This window comes from Acipenser ruthenus, chromosome 44 (genome assembly GCF_902713425.1).
Source record: "Acipenser ruthenus chromosome 44, fAciRut3.2 maternal haplotype, whole genome shotgun sequence".
Taxonomy (NCBI): domain Eukaryota; kingdom Metazoa; phylum Chordata; class Actinopteri; order Acipenseriformes; family Acipenseridae; genus Acipenser; species Acipenser ruthenus.
Window position 1 is genome coordinate 9379828 of NC_081232.1, and position 16754 is coordinate 9396581.

At 50.4% G+C, this 16754-nt stretch overlaps 2 protein-coding genes across 2 annotated transcripts in view; one reads left to right on the plus strand and one right to left on the minus strand.

Moving 5' to 3' along the window:
- Window positions 1–391: 391 nt before the first annotated feature.
- LOC131709654 (zinc finger homeobox protein 2-like) lies at window positions 392–9271 on the plus strand. The gene is made up of 4 exons (XM_059012218.1): window positions 392–565; window positions 2957–3154; window positions 3268–3358; window positions 4423–9271. Exons 1-4 carry the CDS (start codon window positions 536–538, stop codon window positions 8187–8189), a joined length of 4086 nt encoding a protein of 1361 aa, XP_058868201.1. The 5' UTR covers window positions 392–535; the 3' UTR covers window positions 8190–9271.
- Window positions 9272–9689: 418 nt separating this feature from the next.
- Window positions 9690–16754, minus strand: part of LOC131709655 (proteasome activator complex subunit 1-like) — a 10006-nt gene continuing 2941 nt past the window's right edge. Inside the window, exons 2-10 of the mRNA XM_059012219.1 lie at window positions 14974–15006; window positions 14413–14475; window positions 13940–14056; window positions 13509–13557; window positions 13152–13318; window positions 12592–12659; window positions 11356–11410; window positions 10952–11038; window positions 9690–10640 (exon numbers count right to left, since the gene is read on the minus strand). Coding sequence (XP_058868202.1) covers window positions 10560–10640; window positions 10952–11038; window positions 11356–11410; window positions 12592–12659; window positions 13152–13318; window positions 13509–13557; window positions 13940–14056; window positions 14413–14475; window positions 14974–15006 — 720 coding nt within the window. The 3' untranslated portion in view covers window positions 9690–10559. The remainder of the gene's footprint in view (window positions 10641–10951; window positions 11039–11355; window positions 11411–12591; window positions 12660–13151; window positions 13319–13508; window positions 13558–13939; window positions 14057–14412; window positions 14476–14973; window positions 15007–16754) is intronic.

Consider the following 16754-nt stretch of genomic DNA (forward strand, 5'->3'; position numbering starts at 1 on the left):
GGGTTTTTACTGGAGCAATCTAGGTAAAGTACCTTGCTCAAGGGTACAGCAGCAGTGTCCCCCCCACCTGGGATTGAACCCACGACCCTCTGGTCAAGAGTCCAGAGCCCTAACCACTACTCCACACTGCTGCCCACAATAATAATAATAATAATAATAATAATAATAATAATAATAATAATAATAATAATAATAATAATAATAATAATAATAATAATAATAATAATAATAATAATAATAATAATAATAATAATAATAATAGATTTATCTATCTATCTATCTACCAATTTCACAGTGGAATTATCCCGGGAACCTCCCGGGAAAACCCGGGTATTACGCGGAGGGCTGTGCGGCGTTTCTATTGGTCATAAAATAAAAAGACAGGAGGAGGGGGCGGGGACAAAGAGAGGAGCGCGTTGTCAAGGCGATCCGCCAGGGGGCGCTGCGGTCTGTTTACTACGAGAAAAGTTAGCGGTGTGTTTTTAAATTTTAATTTTTTCTGTGTGTTGTTGCTGTTGATTTTAAATAGCGTAGCATGGATATGCACGACACCGGCACACTACAGGTAATTAAGAAGGAGTTTAAATTTAATTTGCTGTCTTTTTTTTGAGGTCTTTCTTTCTTCTCCCGTCCACGCCTGTAGCGTTTTTGTTCGTTTGGTGCAGAAACTGTTAAGCGTTTTGTGTCAATGCGATGCAATTCCATAATCCGAACTTTTATTATTTATTTATAATTTTATTTTTTGCGGTCAGTCTGCCGTCCGTGACTCGAATTACAAAGACGAATTAAAAAATGTATCTATATATATCGAGTTTAAACACGGCACGGGAAGTGGGCCTTTTTTTTTGGGGACGCTTATCTCCCAAATTATCTGACGGTTTATTCCTGTGGAAAACAAACTAAATATTTAATTTCTGAAACTTTTTTTTTTTTTTACTGGGGTGGGGGAACTAGGCCCGCGTTGTGTGGTTTGCACCCGCGTAAGGATCACAGAGCCGCTCTCCTGCCGGCTGACCTCGCCCGCATTCGGGCTCGGCTTTCTAATACAGACCGCGGATCGGGCCACGATCTCGCTCACGCGGATTTTGTTGCCGGCTATTATTATTATTATTATTATTATTATTATTATTATTATTATTATTATCCGAATGTTGTAGTTTAACAAGCATAAATATGTTCTAACCGTACACAAATCATGTACTTCGTGTGTTTCCTGTAGAAATACATTTATGTGGTATTATTAATATATCGGTTATGACTTTAAGGTATTTGGGGTTGTTATTATTATTATTATTATTATTATTATTATTATTATTATTATTATTATTATTATTATTATCCCGCACTGCGTTTAATGACCGCTTTCCTGTGGGTTTAATATCACAATCCAGGGATGGGAATCAGACTCCTATTGCACAGCAGTGTCACCCATTCCAGGTTTTACTACCAGCTTGATCAGCCCCCAGTGTGTCTAGCTAACAAGCTCAGGTGTGTCTGATTATTAAACTCCTAGTGAAACCAGGACTGGATCACACTGCTGTGCAACGGGAGTCTGATTCCCATCCCTGTGATGATAACCAGGTATCAGTTGAATTCTTATAGTATTATATCTTAAATTATAATAAATTATATCTTAGGATATAATTGTATTTAGTCGTATCCTGATGTAACTATCACTGACACTATTCTCCGTTTTTGACTCGTATTTTGTCATATACTTGCTAGAACCGAAGTCGTTGTTTGTATGTATTTTTGGATCACACTGCTGTGCAACGGGAGCCTGATTTCCATCCCATTATTGTGTGTCTGTCAGTGTTTCTGTATCTGTCTGTGTGTGTGTGTGTGTGTGTGTGTGTTTGTGTGTCTCTCTCTTTGTTAATTGTTTATCTTATCGTTTCTCGACATTGATAAACACTCCCAGTCCTAACTTCAGTCTGACCCTCTCTCCTCTTCCTCCTCTCCCTTCCCTCTCCTCTCCTACCTCTCCCATCCCTCTCCTCCTCTCCTACCTCTCCCCTCTCTCTCCCCTCCTCTCTCTCTCCTCCCTCCTCTCCCATCCCTCTCCTCCTCTCCTACCTCTCCCCTCTCTCTCCCCTCCTCTCTCCCCCCCTCCTCTCTCCTCTCCCCTCCTGTCCTCTCCCCTCCCCTCTCCTCTCTCTCTCCCCTCTCCTCTCCTCCCTCCTCTCCCATCCCTCTCCTCCTCTCCTACCTCTCCCCTCTCCCCTCCTCTCTCCCCCCCTCCTCTCTCCTCTCCCCTCCTGTCCTCTCCTCTCCTCCTCTCATCCTCCTCCCTCCCCTCCTCTCTCCTCCTCCAATCCTCTCCCCTCCCCTCTCCCCTCCCCTCCTCTCTCCCCCTCTGTCCTCCCCTCCTCTCTCCCCCTCTGTCCTCCCCTCACCTCCTCTCCTCTCTCCTCCCCTCCTCTCTCCTCTCCCCTCCTGTCCTCTCCTCCTCTCATCCTCCTCCCTCCCCTCCTCTCTCCTCCTCCAATCCTCTCCCCTCCCCTCTCCTCTCTTCTCCTCCTCTCCCCTCCCCTCCTCTCTCCCCCTCTGTCCTCCCCTCACCTCCTCTCCTCTCTCCTCCCCTCCTCTCTCCTCTCCCCTCCTGTCCTCTCTGCCTCTCATCCTCCTCCTCTCCCCTCCTCTCTCCTCCTCCAATCCTCTCCCCTCCCCTCCCCTCTCCTCTCCTCCTCTCCCCTCCCCTCCTCTCTCCCCTCTGTCCTCCCCTCACCTCCTCTCTCCCCTCCCTTCCCCTCCTCTCCCCTCCTCTCTCCTCTCCTCCTCTCCTCTCCCCTCCTCTCTCCCCCCTCTGTCCTCTCCCCTCTCTCCTCTCTCCTCCTCTCTCCTCTCCTCCTCTCTCCCCTCCCCTCCTCTCTCCCCTCCCCTCCTCTCTCCTCTCCTCCTCTCCCCTCCCCTCCTCTCTCCTCCTCTCTCCTCCCCTCCTCTCTCGTTGTTTCAGTTCTGTTGTCGGCTCTGTAGTTACTCCAGCCCCAGTGTGGAGCGCGTCCGGGAGCACCTGGGCTCCCAGCATGCCGTGCAGGGGGCGTGGCTGTGCCCGCTGTGCCAGGCGGAGCTGCGGGAGGAGGAGGGGCTAACGGAGCACCTGAGGAACGGGCACAGCGTGGTGCCGTCCTGCCTTGAGAGGCTGCTACAAGCTGTGAGTGACTCACCGCCCTCCCCCAAAAAAACTGGGTCGACTGGACATATTAACTGATATGAGAGACGGGGTCGATTTATTTATTTATTTTCTTTCTTTCTCGTTTGTTCCAGGCTGTGAAAGTCGACGCTCAGATCTCCACTCGAACCGTGCGTCGCACACTCGCTGCTTCGTACAACAGTGACATCACAGAATCACACACAGGTAGCTTCACAATGCTTCCCTATGCTTTACCACATCTCTCTGTGCTTTACAATGCTTCCCTATGCTTTACCAGACCTCTCTGTGCTTTACAATGCTTCCCTATGCTTTACCAGACCTCTCTGTGCTTTACAATGCTTCCCTATGCTTTACCAGACCTCTCTGTGCTTTACAATGCTTCCCTATGCTTCACCAGACCTCTCTGTGCTTTACAATGCTTCCCTATGCTTTACCAGACCTCTCTGTGCTTTACAATGCTTCCCTATGCTTTACCAGACCTCTCTGTGCTTTACAATGCTTCCCTATGCTTTACCAGACCTCTCTGTGCTTTACAATGCTTCCCTATGCTTTACCAGACCTCTCTGTGCTTTACAATGCTTCCCTATGCTTTACCACACCTCTCTGTGCTTTACAATGCTTCCCTATGCTTTACCAGACCTCTCTGTGCTTTACAATGCTTCCCTATGCTTTACCAGACCTCTCTGTGCTTTACAATGCTTCCCTATGCTTTACCAGACCTCTCTGTGCTTTACAATGCTTCCCTATGCTTTACCAGACCTCTCTGTGCTTTACAATGCTTCCCTATGCTTTACCAGACCTCTCTGTGCTTTACAATGCTTCCTTATGCTTTACCAGACCTCTCTGTGCTTTACAATGCCTCCCTATGCTTTACCAGACCTCTCTGTGCTTTACAATGCTTCCTTATGCTTTACCAGACCTCTCTGTGCTTTACAATGCTTCCCTACGCTTTACCAGACCTCTCTGTGCTTTACAATGCTTCCCTATGCTTTACCAGACCTCTCTGTGCTTTACAATTCTTCCCTATGCTTTACCAGACCTCTCTGTGCTTTACAATGCCTCCCTATGCTTTACCACACCTCTCTGTGCTTTACAATGCTTCCCTATGCTTTACCAGACCTCTCTGTGCTTTACAATGCTTCCCTATGCTTTACCAGACCTCTCTGTGCTTTACAATGCCTCCCTATGCTTTACCAGACCTCTCTGTGCTTTACAATGCTTCCTTATGCTTTACCAGACCTCTCTTGCCAAAATTTTCCTTCCAACAGAATCCAGAAACCAAACGAAGATGCCGACCCGTCACCTACCGGCGCCGGTCCCCCCCAATCCCCCTCCAACCCAGTCCAAACGGGGGGAGCCCTCTCCCCTCGCCCTGGCTCAACCAGTGAAGCCGACTCTCTCCACTCAGCCAGCCAGGGTGGGAGGCAGTGGCATGACAATCCACGACTTCCAACCGGACCCGGACCCCACACTCCGGAGCCACGACGAAGGAGGCTCCGGTTCGGACCCGGACCCCCTCGGCCCTCTCTCGGGGTCCTGTGAAGGCGCCGCCCAGCCCCCAGCTCTGGACAGTTTCCAGGACCCCCAGCGGCCTCACAAGTGCAAGCCCGTGTCTCACCTGCAGCCGATGAGCAGGGGGTCCGGTTGGAACGCTGGTAACGGCAGCGCCTGTTCTCCAGCCACCCCGGACAAAAAACCCTACAAGTGCGTGACCTGCAGCGTGGCGTACAGTCAGAGCTTGACCTTTGACATACACACGCGGTCCGTCCTGCATTTGAGCCGAGTGAGAGCGGCTAATTCTACCACCACTACTACTACTGCTAATAATAATAATAATAATAATAATAATAATAATAATACCACCACTACTGCTGCTAATACAATTTCTAGTGGTCTTAATAATAATAGTGATGATGATGATGGACCCAAAGCTCACGGTAGCGACCCGCCTCCAAAAGACTCAACGGAAACCAGTTTGAATGCCAGCAGGCCGCCGGAACCAGTAACGGCCTTCCTCTACCCCCTCTCCTGTCCCCAAACAGCATCGTCCCCCCTCCCCCTCCCCCTCCCCCTCTCCTGCCTCCTGCCCCAGACGGTCTCTCTCTTTGCCCCGATGCTGAACGGTTTGAATCAATCCGGAGAAGGGGTCGATTTGGGAGGGGCGGGAGGGGGAGTGTTGCCCCAGAATCCTCTCTCTCTGCTGGGGCTGAACTTCCAGCCCGCCTCGGCGCCCCGTCTCTTAAACGCGCTTCACGGACCGATGGGGGAGCGAGGGAGCACGGACTCGCGAGGAGGAGGAGCCGGAGAAATGCGAGGCAAACCTTCAGCCAACGGGACTTCGCTGCTGACGAAGGCTGAAGGACAAGAGCAGGAAGAGGAGGCACAAAACGAGTTGAGGGAGAGAGGAAGAGGAGAAGAGAATGAGGGGGCCCCAAACGGAGAGGGTGCCGAATTCAGAGAACGCGAGGCGAGAGAACGGGTGCAAGAGGAGGGAGAAATTGGGGTTCGGAACGACCGACACGAAGAGAGTGGAGAGGAGGAGGAAGAAGAGAGAAAACAGCAAAACCAACAGACAGATCAAAAGGAGACCGGGAAGGAGGAGGAAGGGGTGGGGCTTAACGAGACAGGGGAGGGGCTTAACGAGTTCCAGTCCGAAGTTCTCCGCGCTTTCGTGGAGTCGGAGAGGGAACCTGGGGCCCGGGGGCCCGGCAGGGTGGAGGACTGTGAGGCCCTGGCCAAGCTAGTGGCCCTGCCCCCAGCGAGGGTCCGAACCTGGCTGGATCGGGCCAGGGGCCGGAACCACAGCGCGAACAGAGCATCGGCAAGCTGCGCGGATGAGAAGGGAGAGGGGGGCTTGAGAGAGGCGGAGAGACTGGGGGGGGAGGAGAAGGGGGCCCGAGATTTAGGGGAAGGAGGAGGGGCAGCTGCTGTTAATAACGGGGGTTGCTGTGCTGGTAGTATTAATGGTTATAGTGTAAGTGGTAGGAATGGGCTGACTGGTCCTGCTAGTGCTAAAGAGTTTTCTATGGGAGATGAGGAAGATCCCACCGCTGACACCAGTGCTGAGAAAGAAGGGGATGAGCGAGGGGAAGGGGAGATTGAAGAAGGGATAGAGGGAGGGAGAGGGGCTAAGAGAGGGAGGGAGGAGATGGAGGGAGTGGAAAAAGAAACGGGAGGAGAGCAGAAGGGGTTAAAGAGAAGTAAAGAGGAGGGGAGGGAGGAGGAAGGAGGGAGCGGCGAAGTGAAAAACGAGATATCTGACAGTCGGAGAATTTCTGAGTCCCCGTTGGAAGCCGGTGGCCTTACCCCGCCCCTCAATCTCTCCCCGCACCCCTGCCTGGGCCTCAAACCGGCGGTGAGCCCCATCCTCAATCGCTACCAGAACCCCTACGTGATCCAGGGGCCCCCCAGGGCAAGAAACCCAACCTCTGGGTGGCTGCACAGCACCCCAACCGTGGGCAGAATCTCTTCTCTCTCCCTCCCCTCCCACTCCTCCTCCTCCTCCTCCCGCTCCTCCTCTCCCCTCCTCACCCAGACGACGCAGCTGGGAGACAATGAGGCTGCCGTGGATATGACAGTACCCACGGCCGGCCGAAAGAGAAGGGGAGAGAAGGAGAAAGGAGAAGTGGAAAGAGGAGGCAGCGAAAAGGACGACCTGCGGGAAACGGGGAGCGGAGAAGTTTTGGAGCCCCCGAATCCTCTCCCCAGCGTCCTCGCGGACCCCGAAAGCGACGAGGAGTCACCCCCGCTCCTCAGAGACGGCCGGCGCTCTCGCACCACCATCCACCCCGAACAGCTGGACTTCCTGTACGGCTGCTACTTCCGGGACGCCAACCCCATCAAGAGAGACTTCGAGCGAATCGCCCGCTGGGTCGGCCTGGAGAAGAGAGTGGTGCAGATCTGGTTCCAGAACATGCGGGCCCGCGAGAGGAAAGGGGAGGTCCGCTTCTTCAGCGACGGGACTCTGGCCGCCGTGGGGAAGCCATTGATCCGGTTCACCTGGCCCCCTGCCCCCTTAGTCGAGCCGCCCAGCCCGGAGAGAGCCGGGAAAGAGGCCGTCGGAGTCCTGCTGGGTCGCACACCGGCTCCCCCGGTTGAGGAGGGGGATCGCGGAGAGGCCCGTTTTTTTGAGAGCGTGTCGCTCAAGAGGATCAAATTTGAGGGAGAAGGAGAACGGAGGGACTCTCCGGCTAGCAAGCTGGCTGGCCATCCTTTGGCCGCAGCGAAAAGCGGCGATGGCAGCCACCTTCGCCACCATCACCACTATCTCCGGAACAGCAACGCTGGCAACGGTGATAACCGGAATATTAATGAACCGTTCCGGGAGGCTGGGGAGGCGGCAAAGCAGCTGCGGTTTAAACTTGAGGAGGAGAGGGAGGAGAGAGATCGGAAAGCGAGCTCCCTTCAGCCGCCCGCCCCTCCACCCTCCGCTTGCCAGACTCGCTCACAGATCCAGAGAGACGTTTCCGCGAGGAAGAGGACGCCACAGGAGGAGGAGGAGGAGGAGGAAGGAGCCCAGCCCGAGGCTCAGAAACGCAGGCCCAGGACCCACCTCAGTCGGCAGCAGATCCTGGTCATGCAGGCCTGTTTCAAACGGTGCCGTACCCCCACTGCTCAGGAGTGCCAAGTCCTGGCCAGCGAACTGGGCCTCCCGCTCAAGGTGGTCCAGATCTGGTTCCAAAACTGCCGGGCCAGGGAGAAGAGGCTCACGACCAGCCCCGTCCCGACCCACCAGAACCAAGGGGGGAGGGTGGGTTTGTGGAGCGAGGAGAAGGGGAAGGTGGAAGCATTGTGGTCCGAATGCCAGCTTTGCGACTTTCATTTCGGGGACCGCACCTCCGTTTCTAGGGGTCACCTTTTCTCCAGGGAGCACCTGCGGAGATTGAAACAGGCGGAGGCAGGACAGCCGTGCCCTCAGGACCCCCCCCGACCGCCGCCCACCCCTCTACGGAACTCCAAAGGGACGAGGTCACTTCCTGTTCCCGCTCCAAACCTGTGCCTTGCTGTCTCAAAAGGAGACTTTGTTTTACCTTGACCCGGCGAATTAGCTTTGGTAACGGTATTTTTTTAAAAAAAATGTTGCTTTGACTGGACCTTCAGAACTTACAGAACTCTTTTCCCGGACTGAAACCCAGGTGGTCTTGAGGGTATATCTCTAGTTTGGAGAATCATACTTGATTTGATTCAAAGAGGTACATATCCCTGTTCAATGGACATATTTTACACTGTAAGCTTTATCACAGTCCTCCACACAGCTAGGGAATCGCTCGTCAGTCACTTGATGAAACTCGCTCAGGACCTTCTTTCACTCACAACTTATAAGGGGATCACAATCTGGGGGTGCCTGTCTCTGTCCGTCTGTCCGTCTGTCACACTTGGCATAGCAGTTTAACACTGGGGGAACAAACCAAAACTGATTTAAATTCATTTTTTCAATCAATAAAAATATATTTTAAATTAGTTTCTATTACATGTTTTTTTTTTTTTAATACAGAGGTGGCCCAGCAACTGAACAAAAGTGAACAAATATTTGGAATTGCTAAAATTATTATTATTATTATTTAAGTTTTTTTTTTTTTATTTCATATAATGATTGTTAAATGACCCATTTTTGCAAAGAAATGTTTAGTTCTAGCGTTCAGTGTGAACAGCTAATGTTCTTCAAATGCTTGTGTTTAACATGGTAGTTTTTATCAGTCGGCTGAAGTCTATAAACTTCGAAGACGGACGTCCCCCCCCCCCCCCGCCTCCCCCCGCTAAGGAAGAATAGAAACTCAACTCAAAAATTAAATAAAATACGAAAAATTTTCATTCTAAATAAACAAAAAAAAAAAACACCCAAACAGTTATTCCAGTTTTCTTACAATTTTTTTTTATATATAAAATAACTGAACTAAACGATACCTTCACAAACTAAAGGAAAAAAAAGCTTTGTGAACTTGATCCAACAGATTCCATTACTGTTATTATTATTATTATTATTATTATTATTATTATTATTATTATTAATATTATTATTATTATTAATAATAATACTTGTGATTTGTTAACTTGCCTTTGTTTGCATTGTTTTTTAATAATAATTAAATAAATCACAGACTGAATTTTAACATTGAATGGCATTTCTCTGTTCATTTCATCAAGACAGTGAGAGACTTTTCCATTTTTATTCTGAAATGTTATCAATCTAATCCAGACAGAAGCCTCTTCTATATACAACAGCTGTGACCAAAAGCCTTCCCTCCCCAGGACTGAGACGTTATTAATTTCGACTTTGTGAAGCCCGGTTAGTTCATTCTGTAGACACAGAGGGGGATGCAGAGTTTGTAGGTCTGAGAGTTTCTTCTGATAGTCTGGAAGACTGTTTTTAATGAACTGCTTGACAAAGAAAAAACACAGTCACACCCTTTCAAACACTACAGCTGACTTTATTATTATTATTATTGAGACTGTGTACGATACAGTGTGTGTGCGTGTCTATCGGCCTATGTGCCTGTCTCTGTGTGTGTGTGTGTCTTATCGGTCTGTATGTGCCTGTCTGTGTGTGTGTGTGTGTGTGTGTGTCTATCGGTCTGTGTGTGTGTCTATCGGTCTGTGTGTGTCTATCGGTCTGTGTGTGCCTGTCTCTGTGTGTGTGTGTGTGTGTGTGTGTGTCTATCGGTCTGTGTGTGCCTGTCTCTGTGTGTGTGTGTGTGTCTTATCGGTCTGTATGTGCCTGTCTCTGTGTGTGTGTGTGTGTGTCTATCGGTCTGTGTGTGTGTCTATCGGTCTGTGTGTGAGTGTGTGTGTATCGGTCTGTGTGTCTCTCTGTGTCTATGTCTCTGTGTGTGTGTGTGTCTATCGGTCTGTGTGTGTCTGTCTCTGTGTGTGTGTGAGTGTGTGTGTATCGGTCTGTGTGTCTCTCTGTGTCTATGTCTCTGTGTGTGTGTGTGTGTGTGTGTGTCTATCGGTCTGTGTGTGCCTGTCTCTGTGTGTGTGTGTGTGTGTCTCTCTGTGTCTGTCTCTGTGTGTGTGTGTGTGTGTGTCTATCGGTCTGTGTGTGTGTTTGTGTGTCTGTCTATCGGTCTGTGTGTGCCTGTCTGTGTGTGTGTGTGTCTCTCTGTGTCTGTCTGTGTCTATGTCTCTGTGTGTGTGTGTGTGTGTGTGTGTGTCTATCGGTCTGTGTGTGCCTGTCTCTGTGTGTGTGTGTGTGTGTCTCTCTGTCTCTCTGTGTCTGTCTCTGTGTGTGTGTGTGTGTGTGTGTGTCTATCGGTGTGTGTGTCTCTCTGTCTCTCTGTGTCTGTCTCTGTGTGTGTGTGAGTGTGTGTGTATTGGTCTGTGTGTGTGTGTGTGAGTGTGTCTCGGTCTGTGTGTCTCTCTGTGTGTGTCTCTCTGTGTCTGTCTCTGTGTGTGTCTCTGCTCCCTCTCAGTAGATCAAAGCCTTGGAGTCCCCTTTGGGTTTCTTGATCTTGTTGAAGTTCTTGCAGATGATGTCGTACAGGACGGCCTAGAAAACAAAACAGGAAAATAAATACAGAGAAAGAATGAGGATAATAAAGAAGAGCGAGAGCGTTCTGCGACGCGCACGCTGACGCACACACACGTTTGCATTCCTATATTTGTAGGGACTTCTCATTGACTCTCACTATATTTTAATTTACTATTTCTAACTCCAGTTGAACAAAACTCCACCCAGGGTGAAAGTCGACAACAAACTCAATATTTTGGCTCTTTGTGGGGACATTTTCTCAAATGTTGTCCCCACATTGATAACACAGACACGCACGCACACATCTGTTCAAGCCCAGGCTGACTTACGTAGATGTTCCGGATCTCCAGAACCATGAACCGGATCTCACTGTACTGGTTCTGATCCAGTTCATGAACCAGCTGCCTGTAGTCTCCCTGCAACAACACAATGGGACAACATGTAACACAACATAACACAATGTAACACACACACACACCTACAAGCCGGGGCCGAATGTTCTGCATCCGATATCATTTTGTATTTTGTTTACATGATGTTAAATAAAAGATCAAAATGATGTTCTCTCTCTCAATATATATATATATGTAATATGTAATTTTAATTGTGTTAATCCTAAAATTCTAGGTGTTAAAGAAGTGTTGGCCAGAGCTGTGTGTATTACCAGTGTATGTATGTTATGTATGTTATGTATGTTATGTATGTATGTATGATCTCCGTGTCATTCTCGTACCACATGTGGCTGCTTGGAGGCCTTGGCCACTGCATCTCCCCTCTCTGAGAAATACCTGCAATCACAAAATCACACAATCAAAATCAATGAGACACACACACACACACACACACACACACACACTCAGACACGCAGACACACACACACACACACAGTGACACACAGACACAGTGACAGACACACAGTGACACACAGACACAGTGACACACACACACACACACACACTCAGACACACAGTGACACAGACACACACACACTCAGACACAGATACACAGACACACACACACAGACACAGTGACACACAGACACAGTGACAGACACAGTGACACACAGACACAGTGACACACAGACACAGTGACACACACACACACACACACACACTCAGACACGCAGACACACACAGACACAGTGACACACAGACACAGTGACACACAGACATGCACACACACATGCACACACACAGACACTGACTCAGACACACACACACTCAGACACGCAGACACACACAGACACAGTGACACACACAGTGACACACACACACACTCAGACACACAGTGACACAGACACAGTGACACACAGACACAGTGACACACACACACACACACACACACACTCAGACACGCAGACACACACACAGACACAGTGACACACAGACACAGTGACACACAGACATGCACACACACATGCACACACACAGACACAGTGACTCAGACACACACACACTCAGACACGCAGACACACACAGACACAGTGACACACACACAGTGACACACAGACACAGTGACACAGACACACACACACACTCAGACACACAGTGACAGACACAGACACACACTAGCATTAAATCACAGGGCATGGGAATCAGACTCCTATTGCACAGCAGTGTGATCCATTCCAGGTTTTACTACCAGCTTGATCAGCCCCCAGTGTGTCTAGGTAACAAGCTCAGGTGTGTCTGATTATTAAACTCCTAGTGAAATCAGGACTGGATCACACTGCTGTGCAACGGGAGTCTGATTCCCATCCCTGTGATGATAACCAGGTATCAGTTGAATTCTTATAATATTATATCTTAGGATATATCTGCTCCGTTTTTGACTCGTATTTTGTCATATGCTTGCTAGAACCGAAGTCGTTGTGTTTGTATGTATTTTTGGCTCACACTGCTGTGCAACGGGAGTCTGATTCCCAGCCCTGATTTTAATGAAGTCGTTTTTTTTTTTTTTTCTCTCCTACTTTGAGATCTGAGTCTGGAATCCTTCGATCTTGGTCCGCGTTGCAGTCATCAGTTCAAACACTTTCTCCTTGAAAAATCAGAACAAAAGTTTGAGATACAAAAACCTAACCAGGCTGGTTTTCCTACCCAGTGGTATTGCTAATCATTGTCAAGTCTGGCTGTTGCTAGCAGCCTCACCCCATTGCAGCTGCCCTATACTTGTGCTACCATTGCCCCTCAGTGTAATACAGAACCATTATTGCCATTGTAGCTCCACTGTCTGTCTGCATTGCCATTGAAGATCATTTAGGGTATAGTCAGCACACTGTGGTCCCATTCTACCAGCCTCACCCCATTGCAGCTGCCCTATACTTGTGCTACCATTGCCCCTCGGTGTAATACAGAACCATTATTGCCATTGTAGCTCCACTGTCTGTCTGCATTGCCATTGAAGATCATTTAGGGTATAGTTAGCACGCTGTGGTCCAATTCTACCAATGACAGCGTGACTTCTAATAAACGATGCGATCTCGGGGTGTCACCGCCTCCCCCCGCCCCCTCCCCCCCCCCCCCCCCTCACCTGCACTGCCACCCCAAAGTTGTTCCCATCCTCGATTTGGGGGATCTGAAACTGAACCCAGAGACTGACTGAGCTGACAGCCTCCTTCACAGACTGGATCTGCGGCTTCAGTCGGAGAAGCAGGGACTGGATGTGCGGGTTCGAGGAGATGGGGCCACAGGGAGGGCCTGGAGGGAGGGAGGGAGAGAGAGAGAGAGGGAGGGGGGAGGGGTGCAGTGAGACACACACATACAGATTTACAGCAGCTACCCAACACAGTGGCGTCTATAGAAAGCTGTAGTGTAGTGCGCTGGTCCAGCGAGAGAGAGAGAGAGAGAGAGAGAGAGAGAGAGAGAGAGAGAGTCGTACAAAAATCACCTTCGTCTTCCTCATCTTTATCTTTCTTCTTTTCCTCCTTCTCTCCTTTCTAGAGAAAAAAAAATGAAAAAACGTTGAAAAGATCATTTTAATTGAAGTTAACCCGATTCCTTATTCATCGGGATTACAGAATCCTCGTATCAGAGGAGAAGGAAAATTCCCAGAGCGAGAGGAGGCCTTTCCAAGCAGCTGATTGGTCCCAGTGATTTCATTCTACCCGGTTACAAGCAGCTGATTGGTCCCGGTGATTTCATTCCACCCGGTTACAAGCAGCTGATTGGTCCCGGTGATCTCATTCTACCCGGTTACAAGCAGCTGATTGGTCCCGGTGATCTCATTCTATCCGGTTACAAGCAGCTGATTGGTCCCGGTGATTTCATTCTACCCGGTTACAAGCAGCTGATTGGTCCCGGTGATCTCATTCTGCTCACCTCTTCCTGCTTCTTCTTCTTCTTCTCCTTCTTCAGCTCCTCTTTGGCCGGGTCAGGGATGGGAATGTCCAGCTCCCCCTGGAGAGAGGCCAGGTCCTGCACATTCAGCACCCCCTCCTGGAGTGGAGGACACAGCACAACGGTGGCCATGTTAATGATACAGGAGAGACACAGAGAGAGACACAGACAGATAGACAGACACACAGACACACACACACACACAGACAGACAGAGACACACACACACACACACAGACAGACAGACAGAGACACACACACACACAGACACACACAGACAGACAGAGACACACACACACAGACACAGACACACACACACACACACACACACACACACACACACACACACACAGACACACACACACACACACACAGACAGAGACACACACACACACACACACACAGACACACACACACAGACAGACAGACAGACAGACAGAGACACACACACAGTACCTTTAAGAAGTCATCGAGCTCTGCAATTCTCCTGGGGAAGGTGACAGCCAGCAGGGATTCAGCCTGATGAAGAAAAGAACAAACAGGAGTCTCGCGATCATGAGGAGAGAAAGAAAGAGAGAGAAAGAATGAATGAAAGAAAAAAAGAAAGGAGAGAATGAATGAATGAAAGAAAAAATGAGAGAAAGAATGAAAGGAGAGAAAGAAAGAATGAATGAAAGAAAGAAGAAAGGAGAGGAAGAATGAAGGAACAAAAGAAAAAAGGAGAAAGAAAATGAAAGAAAAAAAATGAGAGAAAATGAATGAAAGAAAGGAGAGAATAAATGAAAAAAGGAGAAAGAAAGAGAAAAAAAGGAAGGAAAGAAAGAATGAATAAATGAAAGAAAAAAGGAGAAAGAGAACGAAAGAGAGAAAGAAAGAATAAATGAAAGAAAAAAGGAGAGAAAGAATGAATGAAAGAGAAAATGAGAGAAAGAATGAACCAGAGAAAGAATAAAAAGCCAAAGAATACAAAAAAAATAAATAAATCGAAGCTTGACAGAAAGAATGAAATTTTCTAACCTCTTTATTCCGTCGCTCGCAGAAATCCTCGACCTGCAAGAGAGACGGACGACGTGGAGTGAGGGGCACGTTTACACACGAGGCGGTGAAAGAACAGGAACAGGGGCTCGATACCAGGAGGAACAGGGGCTCGATACCAGGAGGAACAGGGGCTCGATACCAGGAGGAACAGGGGCTCGATACCAGGAGGAACAGGGGCTCGATACCAGGAGGAACAGGGGCTCGATACCAGGAGGAACAGGGGCTCGATACCAGGAGGAACAGGGGCTCGATACCAGGAGGAACAGGGGCTCGATACCAGGAGGAACAGGGGCTCGATACCAGGAGGAACAGGGGCTCGATACCAGGAGGAACAGGGGCTCGACACCAGGAGGAACAGGGGCTCGATACCAGGAGGAACAGGGGCTCGATACCAGGAGGAACAGGGGCTCGATACCAGGAGGAACAGGGGCTCGACACCAGGAGGAACAGGGGCTCGATACCAGGAGGAACAGGGGCTCGATACCAGGAGGAACAGGGGCTCGATACCAGGAGGAACAGGGGCTCGATACCAGGAGGAACAGGGGCTCGATACCAGGAGGAACAGGGGCTCGATACCAGGAGGAACAGGGGCTCGACACCAGGAGGAACAGGGGCTCGATACCAGGAGGAACAGGGGCTCGATACCAGGAGGAACAGGGGCTCGACACCAGGAGGAACAGGGGCTCGATACCAGGAGGAACAGGGGCTCGACACCAGGAGGAACAGGGGCTCGATACCAGGAGGAACAGGGGCTCGATACCAGGAGGAACAGGGGCTCGATACCAGGAGGAACAGGGGCTCGATACCAGGAGGAACAGGGGCTCGACACCAGGAGGAACAGGGGCTCGATACCAGGAGGAACAGGGGCTCGACACCAGGAGGAACAGGGGCTCGATACCAGGAGGAACAGGGGCTCGATACCAGGAGGAACAGGGGCTCGATACCAGGAGGAACAGGGGCTCGATACCAGGAGGAACAGGGGCTCGACACCAGGAGGAACAGGGGCTCGATACCAGGAGGAACAGGGGCTCGATACCAGGAGGAACAGGGGCTCGATACCAGGAGGAACAGGGGCTCGATACCAGGAGGAACAGGGGCTCGATACCAGGAGGAACAGGGGCTCGATACCAGGAGGAACAGGGGCTCGATACCAGGAGGAACAGGGGCTCGATACCAGGAGGAACAGGGGCTCGATACCAGGAGGAACAGGGGCTCGACACCAGGAGGAACAGGGGCTCGATACCAGGAGGAACAGGGGCTCGACACCAGGAGGAACAGGGGCTCGATACCAGGAGGAACAGGGGCTCGATACCAGGAGGAACAGGGGCTCGATACCAGGAGGAACAGGGGCTCGATACCAGGAGGAACAGGGGCTCGATACCAGGAGGAACAGGGGCTCGATACCAGGAGGAACAGGGGCTCGACACCAGGAGGAACAGGGGCTCGACACCAGGAGGAACAGGGGCTCGATACCAGGAGGAACAGGGGCTCGATACCAGGAGGAACAGGGGCTCGACACCAGGAGGAACAGGGGCTCGATACCAGGAGGAACAGGGGCTCGATACCAGGAGGAACAGGGGCTCGACACCAGGAGGAACAGGGGCTCGACACCAGGAGGAACAGGGGCTCGACACCAGGAGGAACAGGGGCTCGACACCAGGAGGAACAGGGGCTCGACACCAGGAGGAACAGGGGCTCGACACCAGGAGGAACAGGGGCTCGACACCAGGAGGAACAGGGGCTCGACACCAGGAGGAACA